This window comes from Danio aesculapii, chromosome 3 (assembly GCF_903798145.1).
Source record: "Danio aesculapii chromosome 3, fDanAes4.1, whole genome shotgun sequence".
NCBI lineage: Eukaryota > Metazoa > Chordata > Actinopteri > Cypriniformes > Danionidae > Danio > Danio aesculapii.
In genome coordinates, this window is record NC_079437.1 from 31,236,615 (window position 1) to 31,262,921 (window position 26,307).

Consider the following 26,307-nt stretch of genomic DNA (forward strand, 5'->3'; position numbering starts at 1 on the left):
GATGTTCTGAAAAATCTTTGAGCTGCTCCTTTTTATATAGTTAAAGTAAATGATGATCAAAAATTGCACTATAGCAATATTAAAATCAGTCCTATACAATAAGTGCAGCCTAATAAAATGCAATCATCCAATGTGCCTTTCATTATGTATTCAAATGTCATTGAAAACAATACTTAAACTTACATTATACATTTTAACATTAATTAAAGCCGATAATTAGTACTTTACCTTAGATAAGGGGGTCAGTATTACCAGATTGTTTTGTTGGTATTTATATAATTAAAACATATTTTGCTGAGTGTGTTATAGACTGGCTGATTTAGGCCTTTATTGGATAAATATGAGATGTAAACTGCCAGTAGATGGGACTGCCAGTTCCAGAAATTCATTGGATCGATCATTCAAACTATTCATTAAAAATGGCTCATTCTTTTAGAAATAAAGTGTATGACTGTATTTTAAAATGAATCAGGAAAAGGAAACAGATTCTCTATGAATTCTCTGACTCTGCATATTGTTCGTTGACAAAAAAAGAAAAATAACAATAACACTGTTTAAACTGTAACTACTTATCTCATAGACTGATCAGATTCAGAATAAAAAGCATTTTTGCTTGTAACATATTACCTTATTTAAAAATCAAAAGCCCATACAGCAATATTTTATCTTTCATAACTTACAGTTGCAACCAGAATTATTAGCCCCCCTTTGAATTTTTTTTCTTTTTTAAATATTTTCCTAAATGATGTTTAACAGAGCAAGGAAATGTTCACAGTATGTCTGATAATATTTTTTCTTCTGGAGAAAGTCTTACTTTATTTCGGCTAGAATAAAAGAAGTTTTTAATTTTTTTTAAACCATTTTAAGGTCAAAACTATTAGCCCCTTTAAGCTATATATTTTTTTCTATAGTCTACAGAACAAACTATTGTTATACAATAACTTGTCTAATTAACCTAACCTGCTTAGTTAACCTAATTAACCTAGTTAAGCCTTTAAATGTCACTTTAAGCTGTATAGAAGTGTCTTGAAAAATATCTAGTCAAATATTATTTACTGTCATCATGGCAAAGATAAAATAAATCAGTTATTAGTAATGAGTTATTAAAACTATTATGTTTAGAAATGTGCTAAAAAAAATCTTCTCTCCGTTAAACAGAAATTGCGTAAACAAATAAACAGGGAGGCCTATAATGCAGGGGGGCTAATAATTCTGACTTTAACTGTATATTAATTACAGTATTATTCTAACAGTGAATTTAAGACTCTCAAGATGAGTTGTTTTTTCAAAATTAGTGTCATATTTGATAATATCAGCTTCCTCATCATTAAATAAGCCATTACTACATTAATGTAGACTGTAAACATTTCATGCCCCCAGGCTGAGATTATTGTCATAGTTTGTATGCTGTTCTTCCAGCAACGCTAACACGGAAATAGAAACTGTTTCTAAAATAGAAACCCTGTGGCATCACATTGAATCTGCTTAGAACACAGTGTAATGTAGAGGACCAGGCACAAATGTATCCACTATGTACTTCACTTTAAGTATACTTGACATTTACTCCCATATATGGAAAAGAGCAGCATGAACATTGTGCTAAATTTCTCCTTTTGTGTTCCACAGATAATAGAAGTTCATATGGATTTTCGAAGACATAAGAGTGAACGAATGGTTTTATTTCATTGTTTTCAAAATATTTTTATGATCCCTTTAATGAGTGTAATGTAATGGCTGTCAGGGAGGTGAGTTATATTGAGTGTAGTGAACCTAATGTCTTGACCTTTGCTATAGATCAATCATTCAGCGCTCTTTGTCACCATTCCTGCGTTAAGCTGTTCATCACCTGTCCAGATTTCAGTCACATGGACTGTCATCTTCATAGTTAAATAAATATTTGTCATTTCCTCCATGAAGTCCAATTGCATAAGCAGTCTTTATGCTATCTTCTTCTCCCTCGCCTCCCCATCCTCCTCCTCTTTCCATCTCTCTCCACATCTTTAGCAGGCTTTGCCCCCTGGCTCATTTCTGTAAATTGTTGAGCGGTAACTCACGTCAAATTAGATTTGACTGCTGTGTTGGAAGCTAAAAGAACAAGTGCCCCTGCAGCTTCTTTGTTTGAGTGTGTGCACATCTCACTCTTTCAGACACACTCATTCATGCTGCGTGTGTGTGTGTGTGTGATGTTCCCCTGTGACGCTGGTGCTCTTTTTGTGGCGCATCTCTATTTTTGCTGCTTTTTATTCATCCCTTTTCATCCCTGACTTTTTTTTTGTTCTCTGCCCCTGTTGTTTCATGGTACATAACTCTCACTGGTATCACATACATATGGTGCGGTTAATAATTTCTGTCTTTCTCTCTTTCTGTCTGTCAGACTCAAAGCAGAACGGGGATGCTGCAAATGCAGCTCTGGCTAATGAGGACTGTCCCACCATAGATCAAGTGTTGGGGCCAGATGATAGGAGTCCAGCCACCGGTGGGCTGGGCACAGGCACGGGGCGTGAGCGTTACCCCCATGATAGGGCCTGCTTCCTCCTCAGTACTGGAGAGTTCCGCACCACAGACAGCAATGTCAGGAAAGGTATGTGGCACACACTAACAAACACATCATTATACTCATATTTTCACTGAACGTTACGTAGAACAATCATATGAAAGGTAAGTTATACTGTATGTTCAAATGTTTATTATTGTATATTAGTTCACACTCACACACACACACATTCTATGAAAAACAACTGCAGCAATATGTATATACATATTATGTCGATAAACATCTATACACAAATATACAAACACTTCAGAGTTACATACATCTTCAAAACAGACCCTCCTGAATTCATACTCACACTATAGCCCCTCGCCTTCTCATCCTGCATTTCTCCTCATAATTCACCACATCAATCATTTTGAAGGCGCTCATCATTAGCAATAGTCCTAGAACACACACAGTAATGATTCAGTTTCTATCTATGATAATAGTGTTTAATCTTTGATCAAATCTGCACTTTTCAGTGGAAATAATCTGAGCACCATTTTAATTATTAACATATATATTAAACCAGTTTGCTGCATCTGGCCAACAAGCTCTTCAAATTCATTCTGTCTGTCTGTCTGTCTGTTTATCTATCTATCTATCTATCTATCTATCTATCTATCTATCTATCTATCTATCTATCTATCTATCTGTCTGTCTGTCTGTCTGTCTGTCTGTCTGTCTGTCTGTCTGTCTGTCTGTCTGTCTGTCTGTCTGTCTGTCTGTCTGTCTGTCTGTCTGTCTGTCTGTCTGTCTGTCTGTCTGTCTGTCTGTCTGTCTGTCTGTCTGTCTGTCTGTCTATCTATCTATCTATCTATCTATCTATCTATCTATCTATCTGTCTGTCTGGGTTGTGCAAAATTCAGAATTAAAGAATCGGATCTCTTTTGATCCATGAATTGAATTTAATTAGAGAATGTTGAATTGGAATTTGATTTTGAATAAGAGGATCCATCTAGGTTAAGGTAAATTTATATACAGTTGAAGTCAATTATTAGCCTCCTTGAATTATTAGCACCCCTGTTTATTTTTTCCCCCAATTTCTGTTTAACAGAAAGAAGATTTTTTCAGCACATTTCTTATCATGATAGTTTTAATAACTCATTACTAATAACTGATTTATTTTATCTTTGCCATGATGACAATAAATAATATTTGACTAGATATTTTTCAAGACAATTCTATACAGCTTAAAGTCACACTTAAAGGCTTAACTAGGTTAATTAGGTTAACTAGGCAGGTTAGGGTAAATAGGTTATTAATTAGGTTATAAGTTATTGTATAATGACGGTTTGTTTTGTAGACGATCGAAAAAATATATAGCTTAAAGTGGCAAATAATTTCGAGCTTAAAATGGATTGAAAAAAATTAATAAAATGCTTTTATTCTAGCCAAAATAAAACAAATTAGACTTTCTCCAGAAGAAAAAATATTATCAGACATACTGTGAAATTTTCCTTGCTCTGTTAAATCATTTGTGAAATATTTAAAAAAGAAAAAAAATTCAATGGGGGGCTAATAATTCTGACTTCAGCTGTATATTTAATTTCAAAACATTTATTCATTATTGCAGTTCCTTGCATTCAAATGCGAATTGCAATTCTGCATACAGTTTTTAACCTCAATTCATATTTAATTGGCATTCGAGAATTGTGAAAATGTTCACAGTGATGGGTTGCAGCTAGAAGGGCATCCGCTGTATAAAACATATGCTGGATAAGTTGGTGGTTCATTCCGCTGAGGTGACCCCTGATTAATAAAGGGACTAAACCGAAAAGAAAATCAATGAATGAATTGTGAAAATGCATTCTCAATTCGCTTTGATCCAAAACCCTTGTAGCTGTATGTCCCTCTGTCAAGCTCGCTATATCTCTTTCTATCTATGTATCAGGCTTGCCTTTGCTCTTTCTTGCTCTCATTCATTGATTTATTACTTCATTCTCTTTCTCCTGCTGGCCTTCCACCCTGACTTGTTTCTTCTTCTCTTTCCATCCCTTAATCTTGCCTTTTTTCTTCTTTTTATTCCTCCACACCTCACTCTTTTCACGACACATCCTCTTATATTTGTTCTGTATTTTTTGCAACGGCATGATTGACATCTGCTGCCTTCCTTTCTATACTATACCTTCCTACTCCTGCACCTTTCCACCAACCTCCACGTATCCCAAATAAACACCAAATCCTACAACCCCCTCACAAAAACACTAGAAGCTGCAGGCGCCAGGCCAGTCTCCCCAGGAGAGGAATGGTTCAAGCCGGAAGGGCCACTGCTACAGCAGGACCTCAATGCCAATTCTGCCTCTTCCTGGATCAAACCATAATCCTTCAGAGGTAACACCCAAAAAGCAACCTGTAATTCAGCGTAGACATTAATTCTCTGCATAAAGGTCAATATTTTATGATTAGCAAACTGCTAATTCTCAGGGAAACAAGTTTGTATGCACATAATATTTCAGAATGACTCTTTCACTGCTATTTGTTCTGTATTTAGCATATTATACTGTACTAAAGCAACTGTATAAATGAAATGGAAACAGCAGCAGTCATACTCAATGCTTAAGTGCATAGTATTAAATTAAGGCTGATGTCTCATGACACTGATGTAACTTGAGAGCTTAATATCTGAATAGACTGAAATCATGCATCAATCACATCAGAAATTCTTTGTATTCGTGAGCAATAATATTTTTAAATATAATTTACTGATTATATCAATGTCTCTCTCGAATCAATAAGATTTTATTAACGCAATAAAACACACAGCATTCAATTAGTTTATGAAATGTACATCTAATATCAAATTAAATGTGAAGTAATGAGACGTGAGTGGTCCATAATGGCCAACAAATGCTAGAATACTTGATTCATGCATGTTCGTGGTAAATCCAAGTTTGCTATACAGAATAGAATATCAATAGGTCATGAACTGCATTTTTTTATTTTATAATGTTCTTTTCACATTAAAATATAATTTATAACAACTAGGCTATTTAATTGATTTTTAAATCCTGGAAATTACATGATGAGTTTTATAATACAGTGAATTCTTACAGTAAATGTCAAATTATTATTTTTAGGAAACTTTTTAAATGTGAGAAAATTTAGTAATGGACTATCTGAACTCTACATTTAGGCATTCAGTTGACTATTAGTAGGCCCATACAGAATCTTTGTGCAGAAATCCACAAATTTCCACAGATTTGTTTCCCCATGATTAAGTCTATTTATTAATTTGGATAAATGTGTGTAAATAAATATTAATTCAGTTTTTATATTCATTTTACTAATATTATTGATTAATATGTAAATAGTTCAATGATTTATTTACAATACAGTTTGTAAAGTAATATTTTCTGTCTTTTAGTAGATATGTTATATGAGTACTTGCTAATTGGATTTGCAATGTAAATCTGAAATGCTAGTTAAACAAAAAGTTATATTTTTTTATTTCATTTGGTACTATACTCTCAAATCATTCCTTATAAATCTGCAGATTTCTTTTTTATTCGGTTACACTTTACAATAAGGTTTAATTAGTTAATGTAAGTTAAAGTATTTACTAACATGAACAAATAATGAACAATATATTTATTACAGCATTTGTCCATGTTAGTTAATGTTAGATAATATAAATACAGTTAGTTCATGTAAACTCACGGTGAATTAACTAATGTTAACAAGCATGAATTTAGATGTTAATAATCGATTAATAAATGTTAATCTATGATTAATAAATGCTGTACAAGTATTGTTCGTAATTCCCAGCAGGCACACAACATCATAAGATGCTAATATTAGGTTAGATTTAGGTCATGACGTCAGGTTAACAAAATTCAATGTCTTGCCAGTGTCTAAGGACAACGTTATTTTGACGTCCAATAAAGACATCAAGTTACGTTGATATTTGGTTGATTTTAGGTTGTGTTGGAAAGTGATCAAAATCCAACGTTTGAAAGAGGTCATAGTTGTAATGTCCACACAACGTCAAAGTGTAACATGATTAGGCGTTGATATTTGGTTGATTTTAGGTAGATTTTTGGTTGGATATTGGACATTGACATCAGCCTAATGTTGAGTTCTGACGTCAACCCGTTTATCATTTCCAAATGATATATGACGTCATGTTGACTCCCTGTGCCTGCAGGGTTAGTTCATGTTAGTAAATACATCAACTAATGAAAACTTATTGTAAAGTGTGACCTACTATTTTGCACAGAAATAGCAAATAAATGTCCTCAGATTCTGTCTTGTCCTGACTATTAGCAAGCAGCAGTAGTTAGAGTAATTTTAGACTGTCTGCATAATATCTGGTTACATTTATTTTGCTCCTCCAACAGACATTCACATTCACTGACTATACATATCTTTGCAGCTACATGTCAGCTCATTCCACTAACCCTAACCTAACAGTCTGCTAATACTAGTAAAATCAAAATAAATGATGACTGACGTTTTGCCCTGAGCCATAGTTAATATCTGAACATGACTCACTCCAAGCTAGGATCAGTATCTCCTCTTTCTCTCTGACTCAGATGTGAATAAGTGTTTGCTCAGACTAGCTTTGAAGCCTCCGCTACGCATCTACAGCACACATCTTTCTCAAAGGCTAAGCGTTGTATGAGTGATCTCCTTCATCTCTGTCTCTCTCTCATTCTCTCTCTCTCATTTTACCCTCAAAACTAAACTCATTCTAATAATATTTGCCTCTGATTATTCCTTTGTTTCTCCATCTCTCTCTCTCTTTTCTTCCTATTCAATCATCTCTCTCACTCTTTTCTGAACCGAGCACCAGAGATTAAATTAACGCTGCACTTTTAACCCTCAGGCCAGCATAGTTGAAAACACACTTCAGTTCACACACCCACACATGATGAAATGAAAATGTGTTAAAACGTGTTTATATTTATGTGTGATAGAATTTATGCTTAATTTGTGTATGTATGTGTGTGTGTTTGGGGATGTTGTATTTTCTGATGGTGCGCTTGTCTGACGAGCTGTTGTTGTGTTATCTCCTTCCTCAGGTTGTGTCGTGTCATGCGTTTGTATGTCAGCTCTTGTTGCTACACTGTTACATTTGTCTTCCCTTGTTCGTGTGTTGTTGTGTGTGTGCACTGTAATCCATTCGGTGTTGCTGTGACTTCTTCCTCCTCCTTTTCCTCCCTAGCCGTGACCTTTCACCTTACTTGAGCTCCCCTTAGGTTTTTTGTAGAACGTTTTTTCAGCCCTTCCTACAATATACTACCATTCATAGGCAAAATGCGTTAACCACTGACCTAAATATTATGAATCAGACTCTGATTTCTGTCATATCAAACAGGTTTGGCTTAACTTAGTAATGTAGATATTCCGTTTTGCCTTTGTTTGGCTGTATAAATTCCATCCCACAACATGTTTACTAATTGAAAGAAATCAAAAAGATGACTCCTTAGGGGTTTTGGTGAACGGTCACTGAGCAGGGTTGGGATTTATTTGCATTTTCACTTTTATTTATTTATTTGTTTTGAATAAAGCTAATTTCTTCTCTCTCCTGGAACTGCCCTCCACTCTGGGGTCCACTGACCAGTGTTTCATCACAGCCACGTGAGATGAAAACCCTTCATTATGTTAACCAGAAATGGTGTACTCCAGCATTGTAGTGTTTTAGGATGACCGTCTAGGGCTGTGCTGAAACACTGGGCTCTGACGCTGTTAGGATGTGTGCTACAGTCCTGTAGTCTAACTGGTCAGGGGGACAATTTTGTCTCACATACACACAAAACATCTGCTAGACTTGAATGAAACACTTGGACATGTAAAAAGGGAATTTTACGGTGAGGGTTTTACAAGACCAAACCATACACGTTTGAAGCAAACACATATACTGATGATCACAGACACAGGTAAGTTTATGTTGGGCTGTTGCTATGATAACTGGACACTATATGTGCTGTGATGCTATTCTCACTGCAAAGGTTCCATATAATGTGTTTAGACCCAATTTAAGGCCACTTATAGGCATTTTCTTCTTAAAGGGGAAGTTCACCCAAAACTGAAATTTCTGCCATCATCACTTTATTCTGTTAAACACGAGTGAAGATATTTTGAAAAATGTAGGAAGCATTTAAAAATTGACTTCCATAGTATTTGTTTTTATTTCAATGGAAGTCAATGGTTACAGGTTTTAAAATATCTTCGACAGAAGAAAGAAACTTTTAGGGTGGTGAACTGTCCCTTTAATATAGGACTGTTTTTTGATTTCTCTTTGCTATTTTTCACCTTTTCTCTCTCACTCTCTCTCTGTTTCAATGTGGTCACAGTTCCTCTCCAATCACACTTTTAATTCTGTTGATGAATACAAAGAGCTCAGGTCAGGAAAGGTCAAAGGTTGGAAAGTTTCCCACCTTTTTAAAAAAATTTTTTTTTTAGATTTCATATTGACCAGGTTGTGTGTGTATACAGTATATTGTCTGAAAGTGTACATGTTTATTTGTTGTGGAGTGTCTGAGGGTTTTTGTTCTTTTAGTTTATATTTGTGCCATTGTTTTTTCTTTTCTTCAGTTTGTTTTAAAATTGATTTATTCAGAATGACAATTCATTTACTCACCATTATTTCGGTCCAAACCTGGCTCACTTTCTTTGCTTTGATGCAAAAGGTAAATGGTTTATCAGAATGTCTAAGCTGCTGTCTTCCATACAGTTTGTAAAAAAGACAGTCAAAAATTGCAAAGAGGAAGAAAAATATTATCATAAAAGCATTCCCTATGATTAAAGGGTTAAAGACTTCCAAATCAAATTTACAATCATGATTTTATATCCACAAATCATATTTTGTGCAAGTAATGCACATACTTTAATGTTTTAATCACCATTTGTGGAAAAATAAAACAATGCTTGAAATGGTGTTCCATCTTCTTTCAGTTAAACATGTATATTTTATTAAACATTCGATTAAATTCTGACCTGTACTTAAAAAAATAAATCAATGCAAATTTTTATTATATAAAATTATTAAAGAGTACTTGTTGACAAATGGATTAAAGCTAAGGATTTGAAGGAAAGTGGCAAAGTATAAAGATTTAAAATTTAAAACAGTTTTTTTCTGGTCTATATTTTTATCCATAAATAGTTATAATATATTGTAATTTATTTATTTTTTTGTTCTGATTATGCCTGACAAGATGTTTGGTATATATTTTATTATTTAAATTGACATTTTAATAGAAAATTATGGCAAATTAAATTAAATTTGGCAAACATTTATGGTACCCATTATTTATTGCTCAGAAAAACCTACATACAGTCTACAGTCTGTACAGTCTATATTTAAATTTATAATGTATGTCAAACACACATTAAATACAGATTAATATACAAAAATAACAAAATGTAAAGCTCTGTTCCACTTCCCACTAGTGCTTGAAACCTCTTTTCCATGTTTGACCTGGTGTTCTGTCGATTTGTCCTACATTGTTTGATTTTTATCCCATTTAAAAAGTGTAGGTAGAACATTTTGATGATGACAGATACTACTCGTCACATTGTGATATCAGTGTAAATGTTGATATGGAGTGGTGTGATATGAGGCTATAATGTCACCCTAATCCACCCAATTCCCTAATCTTAACCTCTGAACCATTCAAATCTAGTGTCGATAGCATAACCTGATGAGTAGGATAGAACGTCAGGACACCGGTTATGAAGAAAAAGCTATATTGGGATGCATGACAAATACAAAGAACTTGTGTTTTTGAACTGACTTGAAATATTAGACATATTTCTTGTTTGAATAAATTCACAGTCACAAGCTTTAAAAAATCTGACTTTGACTTCCCCCAATAGCACTGTCTTGTCCACACTGTAAATCTGATAAAAGGTCATGTGGTTATATTCTAGCATTACTATCTGTATTCTAAGTCCTCAGAGGTCAAACTGTGAGACAGCTTTATGTCAGGAACATTTATGCACTCTCTGAAAATCTTGCTTTGACAAGCTCCCTTTTATTATCAGGAAAAGAGTAGCTTGGTCATTCTTTTAAACGTTCTCCTTTTATAGTGTTTGGAAGATATAAACAAAAAGGTGAGTAAACGATGACAAAACTCGAATAAGTGAATTACGCTCCACTCCTAAATTACCACAGCATGTAGTTATTCTCCCCACTCGAACCTCTGCCTCTCTCTGCGTCCTGCCCTCTCACTCCTTCCTGCCCACTGTTGCCAAGGAAACAGTGGAAGAGAGCATTCTGGGATTAAGTGGAACTTGATGAAATATAGAATGAAAGGGTTAAAGAAGGTTCAGACTAACATATGACATTCAGCCTTTCTAAATTATACCAAACGATTAGTGTTACAAATTACAAACGCACAAACCTCCACTTACTCCCAAATTGCACTTTCATTCTTTATATATCTATCGAAACTATTTTTTTTCTGTTTCCCCCTTTTATCAATCATTCATTTTGTGTAAAGTGCTCTTTTGATGTGGCGGTGTTTTTGCATTTTATATTTTGAGTACACTGAGAGCTTGGACACGTACCCTTGGGCCCTGCCATTGACAGACTCTGGTGGGGAGGCTAAATGTGTAAGAGCTGCAGTCTGGATGCTGGCCATAACACAGTGACTGAGGGCATTGTGGTCATCTTCCTCTCTAGCCATTGTCTTTAAGCGTAGAAACAGTACTGCACTGCAGGGCTGCAGTCACACCCGCCTCTCGCTCTCTCATTTCTCTCCCTCTGCAGACTGATTGATTTTCCCCCGTACTCTCATTTAACCTCACCTCTGAATCTTTGGCGTAACCGGAGAACCCGAGGGTTCTCTCTGTAGGGCTCTTGATAAGCATGAGCGATTCATTATCAATTTGACCATATCATGTTTCGCTGTGGGTATAAACAGATGCTGCGCGTCCTTTTCAAATCTTTTTTAAAGGGTCCCGCAAAACCCTTACAGCTTTGCATCTAACCGCTTTCTTTTAAATATGGTTATACTGTATATGTCTCAGTTTATGTGCCTTTTGCAGTCTAGTGCAACAAATAAATTGGATTACTTTATGAATTAGTTGGTATGTCCACAGAATGGCAGTGTAGATTTTTTCCCAACAACCAAATTGGCACAATTGCTGATTGCAACTGCCTTTTCATGACATTTTCTGGTCATTCAGCATTTCCCACAAACATTACAGCCAACTGTCAGATTTCCAGGCTGCATCGGTGTAAGAATTTGACTGCAGTGCAGTAAAAATTGAGTGGCGAAAGATGGCTGAGAGGTTGCTAGCCTGGCCGATAATACTTCCAAAGAGGTCAATGCTCTCATTCTGTTCAGGTCACTGCACCTCGAGCCTGTCACAACCTTACCTGATGATGAGCTGTCTCTATATACAGTATATATATATATATATATAGCATGTCAGTATTAAATTAAGTCTCTTATAAGTCTTATTTTCTAAGCAAGGAGAGGCTAAAACATTTGCCTGCCACTCATACTGGAAGTGTTTGTCTATATTAAAGTTGTGCATTATGTCGTTTCTTTATGGCCCAGACTCCTGTGTTTATTCATCTCTGCAATGTTTGTGACCCTGGGCCACAATACCAGTCATAAGTGGCTTTTTTTTTTTATTAAGTTTTATTGATCACATGTACATTGAATAAATTATTATATGCTTTGTTGGGATAATACAAAATTTGGTACAGTGATTTGAAATTTTGTATTTTGAGGGCTCAAATAAATCAAAATATTCAGAAACCAACTTTAAAGGGCACATATTTTACCCCCTTTTCTATATTTAAGATAAGTCTTTTGTGTCTCCAGAATGTGTCTGTAAAGTTTCAGCTCAAAACACCCATCAGATAATTTATTATACCTTTCAGAATATTGAATTTTCTGCTCTGAACACATTGTAGCTGTTTTTTGTTGCCTGTGCCCTTAATGCTAGATCTCCCCGCCTACCGTTTCCACGTATCTGCATCAGATAAACAGCACAGTGACAGACAAGAAGGAAGCAGATTTCACATAACGTTTGTGAGAAATACTACAGTAAGAACTTTACCAATGATTATTTGATGTATTTGTTGTGGAGTTAATTCAAGCCTTTCTGCAATGATGAGTCACACACAATGTCGTTACAAAGTTCACATTCGGTGATGATTGATGATCACAGAGAGCTGAACAGATCTTTTAATGCCAGTTGCTTTGCGCACGTTCTGTCTTGTTAATATGATTATACGTGTTACTACGGAGACATGTTAACGCACTGTCAATCAATTCGGAGGGCGGGGAAACCGCACTCCTACATTACGTTGCGGTGGGCCTCTAAATGGGAGGCATTCGGATCCTATTTTAATCAGGAAAAGTAAAAAAGAGGTTTATTGTCTTTATATCACTCCAATATGACTGCAGACACGCTATAGCTACACACAATTCTGTCCGAACAGCTTCCAAAAGATCATCATAGGTGCCCTTTAAAGTTCTTTGGAATGCATATTACAAATCAAATACTAAAATTAGGATGTATTTACAGTTGGAAATTTATAAAATAATTAATGTTCAAGGAATTTTGCCGTAAGAGAAAAATAATTTCTCTTATGGCAAAAAGTCATTTTACCTTATACAATTTAATTTTGACTGCTGCCAAACATAACACTGGTTTTGTCGTCCAGGGTCACATTAGTTAGTTGCGTTAAAGATAATGAAACATTGCAGTAACGGCAAGTTATTTATCAAGTAGACTTTTTATCTGCAGACCTATTTCTTTTTTCTCAAGCCTGAGTTTGATTTCATGGTGAATCCAATTTATGTTTCAAAAGAAACGGATGCAGTGCTTTTTTTATTGTCAAGCAGACTGCTCAAACAGAATGTGTGACCTTCACTGACAGTGTACTGCATGTATGGCACCCATACATGACATGAATGTCCTGTGAATATTATTTCAGTGTTTGTTGTTTTCGTTGTGTTCTCTACCGTGTTTCTAAGATGTAACTTATAATTAAATCTGTTATGATAAAAGATTCTAGCTGCATAAACTTTTTTTTACGTTCAAATCTGTCTTACGTTCAAGTCTGAAACACCTCATGTAAACCTATGTATGTGCTTTATGGATTTGATTGTTTATATGTTAACATATATTCATTAATCCTAAGTTTAAAGTCCTGCCTATGCTTGTACTACATGTGCGGGTATTTATTTCTGATGGTAAACTCTCCCCTCTCTTCTCACTGTAGTCATTACATACATCACATATTCTTGCTGTCTTGTTTTGTGATCGTGTTTTGTGAATGTTTGTGGTGTAATGTTTGTGTACTGTCCTTTTCGTGTTATGCTGTGTATTGTTGTGTCGTGTTGTGCTGCGCTGTGTCTAATTCTGTGTCTAAATCATACATGCACATGTGACGTAATTTGTATGTATGTGACTACCAGTGTTTGTGTTTAAATGAACAACAAATATCCACTGGTGGATATTGCAAATATTAACCCAGATAAAATCACACAAATATACTGTGTATGAACCTTTGAAGCTTAGATGCATCATAAATGTTAACTTCATTTATATAAATGAGTGAGTGAGCTAGCAAAATCAACAGTAAATTTTGATTTCACCTGGACATTGACATACAGGTTTCTGCAAACAGACCATACACTGATCGAAGTGTTCAACGCAGTATATTAGACATATTTTACTGCTGTGCATTATCTAAATCATCCTGCGGTTAATATTTGTGTCACATACTAACACTCACCTTCCATCCCACCCTCAGGCCACTCGTACAGTCCTCGTAGTGTCACTAAAGTTTGACGTGAGGTACGTAAACTCAGCAGAGAGAGACTTTCATCCAGGTCAGGTCAAGGGCTTTTTGAATGTTAGCTACCATAAACTATGCTAAGCTGTTAAAGGTGTGTTGTTAAGACTCTGCGTTTCATGCGTATTGCATCTACAGTGGCAGTCACACTGAGTTATTGTTAAGCCACATGTCTATGCTAAAAGGAATTGCAGGAGCGCAGAGTCTGTCGAGCTAAAGACTTGAATTACAGCAGTCCTCAATGCTGTTGTAATTCTTCATACATAACCTCTCACCAGTGCCCTTCAGTGTTGCATGCGTGAGGCTGGTGAGTGTGAGTTGTGTTAGCGTGCGTGTGATGGCCATAAGGAAATTAATAGTCAATGATTATGCTGCAATCTATGGAAGCTTGTTTCTGCCACAAGGTAATTAATAAAAGACACTACTTATTTATTTATTTTTTCATCAGAATTGGGATTGCATATGCAGGTACTAAATTCTGAACTGTGTGCAAAAACAGACACCCTGTAAAAATGATTTTCTTACTTTGATTTTTTTACTTCTTTCTAGTCCAAATATCTAAAAATTCTTAAATCAAGAAGAATTTTCTAGACAAGCAAAACATATTGTTTTGTTTTCAGAAATAATATGCCAAAATTAAGTGAGTTTTTTCTTAAAACAAGCTAAATAATCTGCCAATAAGGTAAGCAAAATAATCTTGTTTTTCCTTTTGATATAAGATTATTTTGCTTGTTTTATGGAAAAACTCACTTCATGTTGGCATATTATTTCTGAAAACAAGACAAAATGTTTTGCTTGCCTAGAAAATGCTTCTTGATATTAGATTTTTTAAATATTTGGACTAGAAAGAAGACAAAAAATCTAAGTAAGAAAAGCTTTTTTTGCACTGCAGAATTCTGAGTTTATTTCTTGCAGTCGCACATTCATAGGCTTACTCCTATATTCCGACTTTTTTTCTAAACTTCACAAAGAAAATGTTTAAAATTATCAGAAAAGTTTCAAATCATGAGATTTATGCGAGAAAGCATATAAATTCTAGATCAGTGCTTCCCAACCCTGTTCCTGAAGGCACACCAAAGGTACACATTTTCAACCTCTTCCTAATCAAACACACCTGAATTATCATTAGAACATTACAGAACATTAGAAGAGACTCTTAAACCTGAAATGATAAGGGAGACCAACACAATCTCACAGCAATTCGTAACTTTTTGATTTAGTGGCTAATTCAAATGAATTCATAAAATCTCATTCATACAGTTTAGTACAATTTGTGTTACAGGTCCTGGCCGCAGAACTCATAGGCAGATTAAAAGTGCCTGAATTATCAGGAGAAACAAAATCACATTGAGACTTCAGTGTCTTTCCCCAGGCGCAGCTTAGTAGCATCTCTATATTAGCATTCATATTAAAGCAAAAATATCCTCACAACTCATGTTATGCAAAAATATCCTCATTAATTATGTTTTATTTAATTAAACATATAGATTTGTTCATTTTGTGTGTATTGTTTTTCTCTTTTTACAACAATGAAGTCTTTAAATACTTATACACTCTACTCTCTTTTCATTAACACATATAATCATTATACCTTCTGTATATTTATCAGTAGGACACAGAATATACTATAAATTCTTTGTCAACCATCTTTTTCATTTTTAAATACCTCTACATTTAACCATTTACCATAGTACTACGAAACTCGCTGCACAATCATTCGTCAGTTATTTGTATCATTTAAATTGTAACAGTTACACTTGACACCAATTACCAGTGTTACTCTCATACACTTTATACATCTAACAAATATAAACAATATATACAAATAATAAGTCATTTTCTGTTCAATTATTACATACTGAGATAAATACATATTATTTACTGGGGAGACAAACGTAACTCAGACTAACTGTCATTTTACCACACTGTGAAACCCAAAAAGTTAAGGTTACTCAAACCATTTAAGGAAACCGATTGCAACAAACCATTTAAGTTCAAAAACTAATCCTAATGAGTACTGTGAACTTAATCTATTTGAGTAAATGAAGCAATTTGAGCACAGTAAATGAATAAATGAAGAGAACTCAAACCAACTGAGTCCTGTAAAACCCAGTAAGAACTTACTCCATTTAAGTTGAAGTAATGAGGTATTTAATTAACTCATTGCCTTCAACACTGAGTTCAAAACTCTTTTCAAATGAGTATAATAAATTTTTTGTCAGTTTTGAGTTAACTACACTCATTTCATTTGATAAAGTTGACTGTTGGGTTTTACAGTGCAGTACTTTCATCTGAATCACTCTACTCATTAAACTATTCCGTTTAAAACACATAGGAAATGTGTACTCGCATGTTTTTTTACATTAATTATAATAAACATATTCACTTTTCATACCTGAATTATCAGGAGAATTCAGTGTCTTTCCCTCCTTTTTAAAATCGTACATTTTTGTATGACTGAACTTGCATGAATTTGTATGAATTAGCCACTAAACTGACAAAATGTAAAATAGTTACATTTCCTTGTGACATCAGACTGGGGAGGCATGCAAAATATGTAGTGTTGGTGTGCCTCCACACTCACAGAAAAAAATGGTACAATGTTGTACCAAAGAAGGTACAAACCCTTGTCACTGGGGCAGTACCTTTTTATGGAACAGAATTGTACCTTAAGAAAAAGAAACTAATTTGTACCATTGCAGTTTGCACCGTTAAGGACTTGATTTGTACCATGGGAAACTAAAATGTACCTTTGGTTTTTAAAACCTGCAGATACAATATTGTACCTTCATCAAAGGTAATAAATCTGATCCATGAAGGTCCCACTACAGTCACAAGACACTTTGTACCTTAACAGTGTCAAATGTGTTCCTTCAAGAACTATTCAAAGGCATATTGCTCTATCCAAATTGTGTCAGTTTATTTTCAGTAAATATAAAACATCAAATACATTTTTAAACAATGTTTTTAAAAAAGTTTATTTTTGTGTAAATGCACCTTTTCCATTTACATAAAGAATAAAAAATACCTCAAAACATCTGTTTTTTTGCTAAACTTTTCATAACACTTTTCACAAACATGTTACAGAAACACTTTCTCCCATGCACAATATAAAACTTTTTTTTCTCCAATGTTCACACAATACCTTTATAATCACTTACAAGTTTAATTTAATTAACTTAATTTTAAAATACAAATAGAGTTATGCAAAAGTATTGTAACGAGATATGCACAATGTTTGATTAGTTTTACAGTACTAAAATGTCTGCATGAGCACTTTGTATATGCTGGACTTTCGCCAGCTCACGTGTGTAGTGGAAAGCAAACGCCAAAAGGTGCAAATATCAATAATGAAACGGTATTTATCAGAAAATGTTTACCAAATGTTTATTAAAAATGCCTTTAGTTTACAATACTGATAGTTTTGTTTTACCAGTTGTTTGGTTTTATAGAACTTAATAATTAATGTTTATAAGTTTCTTTAAACATATTGCTTTTAAGTGATGATTCATGTTTTAATATGGAAATTATTCATAAAATCACTTTGCCTTTCCAGTGATATTTATTTTCATAGATACTAGAATAAAGAAGGAGTTGTCCAACACTTATGCACCATTTTTATGAGAACAATCATGTACCTTCATTTCAGTTGTGCCATAAAAGCTACAGAACAGTATCATAAGAGGTCTTTTCTGTACCATATACGGTACAACTTTTACAAAGGTACAAAACTGTTCCTTATGGAACATTATTTGTACTACCGTGTACCTTTTTTCTAAAAGTGCAGGAACAGGTTTGGGAAACAATGCTCTAGATTTAATTTAATAATATGATCTTGCAATTCAGAGTTTATATCCCAAAATTCTTACTTTTTTCTCAGTATTACTCCATAGAAAAATCTGATTTTTTTCCTGAAATATAAATTTAGAAAGCAAGAAAAAAACACAAGTAACTTTTTTCATTTTTATCCCATGGCAGAAACTGGCTTTCACAGGAATCATTGGACTGTTAGTAATAAAGAAACTGTTTTATATTGTAACTGATGTGAATGCTTCTTGCTCCCCGTATGTATCATGTATTATTTTTTGTGCTTAGTTTTTTTGTATGTGTGTGTGTTTTGTTTTAAATCTAGACGTATAGTTGTGTCCAACACAATCATTAACACGATGTACAGCAATCATTGTCATAAAACAGCTATTTATGTTAAGTCCTTTTTTTTAATTGTCACTTTTACATCGTCAATGTTCAGAGAAAGAGAGGGAGAAAGCTCGCAAGTGCCAAAGGTGTACTTATTACTGTTGGACACCTACTGCCTAGCCATATTGATCCTAATTAATCAGAGAAAGCCAAAGCTAGCAGGCATCTATAGACAAGTCCAGCAATAAGAAAGAAACATTTCCCCATTTGAACGGTGTTTGCATCACAGTTACAAGTACAAAGCATGACATTCACGAACACATTCTTCATTTTCTCTCTGCAAATGAACACTCTTTTAACTCACAAATAATTTAGTTAAATGTGTATATTCCCTCAAACAGTCCATTTGTGCTCGCACCAGTGGTCTGGTGTGAGGAACATGATGACCCAGATCTGTCTACCATTGCCTTCTTTTGCAGCTCCTATAGGCAATGTTTTGGAGTAGATTTTGAATGACAAGTGGCTGTGCAGCACCCAGAGTGTCCCAGCAGCCCTCTGAGTCAGAAACACACACACACATGCGCACGCACATACACTTCCTCATAGACCTCCTGGAGATAGGATTGCCGACTATACGACAGTAGGACCTTCTTAACACCCCGTGTTTTTCCTTCCTTGTGAGCTTTTGTCTCTTGTTTTGTTCTGTTAAGACTTCTAACTCACTGTGTTTGTGTCCGTGTGGGAAGTTCTCCTGTGTCAGGAGAGGGTTGTTCTACTATGTAATGTGCCAGCTCTTCCTTCCATATTCATTTGTGTTTTTCCCCTCCAAAAGAAGCATACTCGAGTCCAGTTCATCGCTAGTCTGTAAACCACTACAAGTCACTATTTATCTGTTATCATAAGAAATATTCATGTTATTATTATGTGAGTAGGGGTATTCAAAACCTTTAGTTTAAACAGCATTTAAGGCCTGTTCACACCTAGAATGATAACTTATAATAATAATAATTAAACCCTTGTCTTAACTTCCACACTAGCAAACAATATTATTCTGTCTTTTCTAATTGTGCACTCCAGTATTTTGACTTCTGACATTTTAAAATTTAATATAATCATTCATCAGCTGTAAAAGGCACTGTAAGTGGTTCCACTTTACGGCATGGATATATATATTAAATTTTGAAGGATTTTTAGGACTAGTTCTTCATAAGTTATCGTCATTAGTGTGAATGGGCCTTTACTCAACCTAATATATTTCGAGACATAATAGACTTTATCTGTCAAACTTTATTTATAAAGTTGTATCTATGTAAAGTAGATTGTCCTAAAAAAATTGATTAACTGTACTAATTCAATTCAGAAAGTTAAACTCATATATTATATAACTTTATTATACCCAGATTGGTGTATTTTAATGTAGGTTTATTTCTTTTTAGTTTCAAACCCTTAAATTCAGTAACTCAGAAAATTTAAATCTTACTTATGGACTTGTGGATTTTTTTAAATTCTTTGTTTATTGGTTTTAATGAATATACAAACAAAGGGAGACCAGTAGACACAAGTATAGCAGCAAAAGTCAGAAAAAGAAATAAATAAATAATACAAACAGAATACAAAAATCATAATAAACAAATAAAGTTCTGCTGTGATTGAGTAAAGTCACACTTATTATGAAAATACATCTGTCGTGGTCGAGGTTCATTAGAGGCATCCATATTTTGACATCCCCTTTGTTTTTTTTAAGTAGTATGTATATTGTTCCAGAAAACAAGGATCTTTAAGAGACAGAAATAATGAACTACTTAGCAGCTCTCAATATTTGGTCTGGGCTGTGTTTTTGCACAACTGACTTCTGCAAAGTGAAATAGCATGAGGTGATCAGTCTGTGGCACTGCTAAGGTGTTATGATGGTTAGGTTGCTCTAAAAACGGCCTTCAGCTCTTCTACAGTGTTGGGTCTAGTGTCTCATATCTACCTCTTTCAGTGTATCCGCATGAGCTTAAAAAATCTTAAAAGGTATTAAATCTCAAAAACAAAATCTCTGGCCTTAAAAAAATCCTACATTTACTGAAAAATTGTGTTGTTGGTCGTAAATCTTTTTTAAACAGGTCTTAATTTTCCTTTATTCGTGTATAGCTACCCAATCTGGCCAACACCCATACAATCACCAACAATCAATCTCAGTAAAACTTTTAATTTAAGAATATAATTTTTTAACTCTATTTACCATAATGGTTTAATTGTTTAACTTACAATAAAATTTGTTTAAAAGTTCTCCATGTATGTACTGCTGAGGAAGCTGACCTGGACAGACTGTTGTGCATACATTTAGTTTATTATAGTTTTTAATATTAAAACATTTTTCAATTTCTTTTTTTTAAGAAAGGTTATGTTGAACAAATGTATGCATACAACTAGAGCTTGATATTTTGACACAATATTTAAAGTATTTTGCTCAGAAACTATTTATTTTTTAGTTATTAAATTATAATTAGTGTATTATTACACTTATTAAATTACTAAAAAAACAAAGGACAAAAAGCACTGTACCGTTCTCAGTGGACCAAAGTCCTCTTTTACTTATACCTTGTTTAGGTATATACCTTGCTTAGTTCAATGATATCCCTGTACTTGATTGGCCAGCAAACTTGCCCGACCTAAAAGTCATAAAGAATCTATGGGGTATTGTGAAGATCAAAATGCAAGACACCAGCCCCAACACCTCAGAAGAGTTTGAAGGCCGTTTTAAAAGGCAACCTGTGCTTAACATAGCCCAGACCAAGTAGTCCAACATTTCTGTGTTAAAAATCCTTTTTTATTGTCCATAAGTAGGCCAGACAGAATCTGCTGACATTTTTTGCTATTTCTGCGCAAAATTTAGTAAAAAGAAATTATGCGGAATGATTTTGGGAGTATTAGAACTAAAAACTAAATATATAAAGCAAAAAATTATACATTTTTAACTTTTATTTAATGTTTATAATGCAAATCCAATTACTGTACATCCACTTATTTGGTAAACAAAGCAAGTCTCTCATATAATATATCTACTAAAAGACAACTGTATTGTAAATTAATCATGTGAACAGTTTCATATTAGTCAATAATATTACTGAAATTAATTTAAAAACTGAATAAATATAAATGTACACACGTTTACACAAGTAAATAAATAGACTCCATGGGCTAAAAATCTGTGGATTTCTTTGATTGCAGATTCCGTGTGGGCCTTTTCTATAAGTAATATTCAAATTTTTTGAGATACTGAATTTTAGGGTTTCATTAGATGTAAGCCATAATCATCAACTTAAATTTTTGAATTGAACTAGTGAAATAATCAACTTTTCAATGACATGCTCTATACAGATGCACCTTTATTCTGAAGAAAGTTTGTTTATGGCCAATTAAAGTCAGTGGAGTATATTTGTTTTGTCAAAATGTTTAATTTTGTGCTTCACAAAAGCCTGAAATTCATGCAGGTTTTGTTGTAAAAAAAATGGATAGAACTCATGTTTGAATTGAGGTCAAAAATAATGCAGACAAACTGAAAAGCATTTTTAGCAAACTCCCCCTGACATCCTCCGAATCCCGACTCAATCTATCAGTATAACCTATATATAAATCACTGACACCTGAATTTGTTACCAAATTAAAACAACACTGGACATATTAGGTGAATAATCAAGAAACGCCAATTGTTTTCTGAAAGTTTGGCCAGACTTTAAAGAATCCAAAGTTTTAGCAAAGCCAGAAATGGATGTGGAAGGAAAGCTTTCAGGCATTTTTGGGCCACGTGAAGCTGTTTTAAGTCCCTATTAATCTACTGAAATACACTTTTGTGTTGAAGGAAGACGAATTAGCAGCTAAGAATGGAAAGACATTTAGTCTGAAACGCAGGAGCTTCACCTGGCCCACAGTGCTGAGTGAGGCTGCTTTGACTAGACGGAGCTCCTCTGCTACTCCTCTGCTGGACTCCAGTGCTAGTATCAGAATGCAGAGTGTTTCGTCTGAGACTGGGTCAAACACCTGGATGCTAAACTCTTAACCTCACGATTGGTCTGAGTCAGCCATCAGGTGCTTCATCCACCTGCTCTTTTTACACATCTGCTCTTAAATCTCTCCCTGAAAACTGTATGTGGCTGCGACTAAAGGGAGATTTTTTTGTAATACTGCTGTGCCATAACAACAACAACAACAAAAAGAATTTGACAAGAAAACTTGATGACATTTCATAACTCTCATTTTCCTGTTTTGTCCTTGTCTCTGTCTCTGTCTGTCCCTGTCTGTCTTTCTGTCTGTCTGCTTCTGTGTCATTTCCATCCTTTTCATTTTGTCATTCTTTGCTTTTCATTCTTTTTCCCCTTGCCTCATTATTTTTTTAACTCTGATTTTTGAATTTCGTCATGAATCCAAATATGTTTGTGCTTCCACATTACCTCCATTCATTCATCTTTCTCCGATGTATGTATTCTCTCCATTATCCATCTGCCGCATATGGGATTTGTAGCTGCTGGCTATGAGAAGTCCCGCAGCCTCAATAACATCTCGGGGATGACAGGAGCCCCCCTCCGCTTGACCCCCATCACCCCCATCAACAACCCACCCTACGAACCCTACGAGTCCCCCGGGCCCCTGCGCCGCTGCCGATCCCCTATACCCTCCATTCTGTAGCACATCTTAGGAATCGCCAACAAAATAATCATCACGCACATTATACCGCAATAGTATTAATAATCACAAGAACGCCGCTAAATACTCCTCCATTGACTGGACAGGATGGGGGCACACAGCACTCTTTTTAATATATCATGCCTCAAAGGGAATGGGATGAATTTGTTTAGGGATTTAGAGCTTTAAGTACTAAAATCACCACATATACTTCAGGCAATATTTCAGACAGGCAACTAAAACAATTATATGCTGTCACGTCAGCAAATTATGCCTTATTATCGAAGATAAAAAAAAAGAAGCACTGAATTCTATTAGGATAAAACCCCTCACTGTTTCATAGGCGGCAGCGGCGAGCACCCTGTAGGAAATCTACCCCTGTAGTTAAATGATAGTAGTTGGCTTCCCCATATGTTCCTGCCTGATTGCTGGTTGTGTATAAAAAAAAAATGTAAAAAAAAACACGTGACTGTGATCCAGCAGGTACTAGTCGCTGAGGTCAGCTTTGATACACCATTATAGGCCTTGAAAAATCCACTTCATATCACAGCTTGGAATGATAAAGGTCACAGACAACATGCAAGTAGCTCAAGTGCATGCAAGAAAAGACATCAGTTAGGCAAGTAGACTATATCTAAACTCCCAACCCCCTTTAACTTCAGCGAGGAAGTGAAAATAAACGCTGGACTGACTTTAGAGAATTAATTCGATGATTTGATTGTGATGAAGGAGGTTTTGGTGATCCAGGCCATTATATGAAGTATTATGAATAAGACCAACACTTAGCCATTACTTAATCACACACAGAGTATTTCCTACAGCAACTTTCGTTGTCACTTTAAGATATAACTCACACCGTTATGCTCTTTATTTAGGACAAAGAGAAACGCTTAAACCATTCTTGTGCAATATCCACTATTACGATGACCTCTGACCCGGAGGAGCTGGAGATGAACCCTTCAAACTAATAACTAACACTAACAGAGAGACCGAGAACTGATCATTACAAGAACAACAACAAAAAAGAGAAGCTATTTTTGTACTTAGCATTTGGACTTCGCGATTCGGATCGGGGATTGGAGTTGCGTGGGCGGCTTTGAGTTGACATTTTGGGAGGACAGGATATCGTGCTTTTGCATGGAGATCTGCAATTAACGTTTTGGTTTTTGTATTTTGACTCTGCATATTCAACACCAAGTACGACGAAATGAAAGAGTAGTGATTTGGATGTATGGCGAAAAAAAAATTAAGAAAGAAGAAGGAGCCATCTTATTAAGGGCCTATAACCTTCTGCACTTCTTCGGGACCCTTTACAAATTTGTATACTAGTGCATGAAGGAACTGTCGTTAAAATATATCCTTACTATGGTACTTCCTCATAAATATGAAGACATATCAAGCTGAACTGCACTCCTCACTGCATATCCGCTTATCCTGGGGCTGTGGTGAATAGACAGTGGCCTCAAAGTTTCCCTATTAGGGGAAAAATTCGCTGGACCTTTTCATCCTCATCATCATCGTCATCACCTTTCTCAATCATAACCATTTTCTGATTACTGTTATTCCTCTCATTTGAATGCAGTAGAAAATCAGTTCAGTTTGTTTTCTCTTTGGTCCCTTTCTTTTTTCTTCCTCTGTTCTTTTTCTTTTATTATTTATTTATTTATTCTTTTGTTTAATCTGCTCTGTCTCTCGGATGCTGACCTTCGTTCCAATATAAAGGAGGGAACATTGAATGGATGCTGGATTGACAGCGGTCAGTAAGAGAAGAAAAAGAAAAATAAAAGATGACAAAATGAACTCTTTCTAATATATGAGCCATATGTGTGATTCACTGTGTGTCAATCTGCTGCATCTTTGAGTGCACAGATGCAATACACACCTCTGGTGAAGATATCTCTGCAATGGCAGCTCACAAAGCTTTCTTTGTTGTCTTTCTGTCCATGTCAAACAGAAAACCTGCGGTGTAAAACTTGATCAGAAAGCAAAGTAGCATTGTTCATTTTTTACAATGATTTCATTTAATGTACTTTAATTTTACACACCCATATCTGTTCATTCGTTTATTTTATCTGTAATCATTATTTCCTTTAAATTAAGCAATGTTAGTTATCTTTTGTATTATTATTTCATGTGTTTTTCACTACTGCCGCATTACCCTGTTTCTGTCCTCTTTCCCTCCTCTTTTCTTTATTGGTTAAAGAAGTTCACTGCTAGACTGAAGGTGGTTGATTACATTGGGCATCTGCATGGCGGCACCAAGCTAATGTGTGGTATTGTCTTTTAATGAGTAAAGCAGCAGTCATCAGTCGTCTGCATGTGCACCGCTTTATGTACATGCTTCATTTTCATGTAAGGCCTCAGGACAGTGAGCGAGAGCCATCTGCTGGATGTAGTCTGCTACGCCACACGTGTACTCTCTATAACTCCAGTGTTCAGTTAAGTGTTTTAGGGAGATTCTCAGATCAGTTTTAGTTATTTGTTTTTTTTGTTTGTTTGTTTGTTTGTTTTAACGAACCATCAGGTTTTTTTGCCATATGAAGGCAAAATGCAGTAATTACACCACATAACTTTTGTTAAATCTGATCATAGGTGAGCCAGAAGTATTACGGAATAGTCTAGCTCAGTTTTGAGCATATGCACCCTGCAGGCACAGGACGTCAACATGACGTCATATTGACGTTGTACCCCAACATCATGGGGACATTGAATTTTGTTTGGAAATGAAAATCAGGTTGATGTCAGAACCCAACATCAGGCCGACGTCAGTGTCCAATGTCCAACCTAAAATCAACCAAATATCAACGTCTAATCATGTTACACCTTGACGTTGTGTGGACGTTACCACTATGACATCTATCAGATGTTGGATTTTGATCACTTTCCAACACAACCTAAAATCAACCAGATATTAATGTTATTTGACGTCATTACTGGATGGTAAAATAACATTGTCTTTAGACGCTTACTAGACATTGAATTTTGGTCACCTGACATCATGATCTAAATCTAACCTAATATTAACATCTTATGATGTTGTGTGCCTGCTGGGCATTTGCTGCATGTTTTCCTTTTCATGGTGTCAAATTATCTGACAGATATTTAAAATGTATCAGGGTATATTTAAAACAAGCAAGCGCAAGTATTTATTTTGTATTAGCCTAAATCAAGTCAAATGACCTGGTATATTGGGAGGGTGAGA

General features: G+C 34.9%; 1 protein-coding gene across 8 annotated transcripts in view; it reads left to right on the top strand.

The window, feature by feature from the left end:
* kcnc3a (potassium voltage-gated channel, Shaw-related subfamily, member 3a) overlaps positions 1-26,307 on the top strand; it is a 99,553-nt gene that overhangs the window by 65,936 nt on the left and 7,310 nt on the right. For 4 of the 8 annotated variants that reach the window (XM_056453644.1, XM_056453639.1, XM_056453640.1 and 1 more), the window contains exons 3-5: positions 2,375-2,581; positions 7,558-7,578; positions 22,945-24,861. In XM_056453644.1, coding sequence (XP_056309619.1) covers positions 2,375-2,581; positions 7,558-7,578; positions 22,945-23,108 — 392 coding nt within the window. In that variant the 3' untranslated portion in view covers positions 23,109-24,861. Of the gene's footprint in view, positions 1-2,374; positions 2,582-4,744; positions 4,868-7,557; positions 7,579-22,944; positions 24,862-26,307 lie in introns of all 8 variants that reach the window. The other 4 variants (XM_056453645.1, XM_056453646.1, XM_056453643.1 and 1 more) reach the window with 3 other exon arrangements.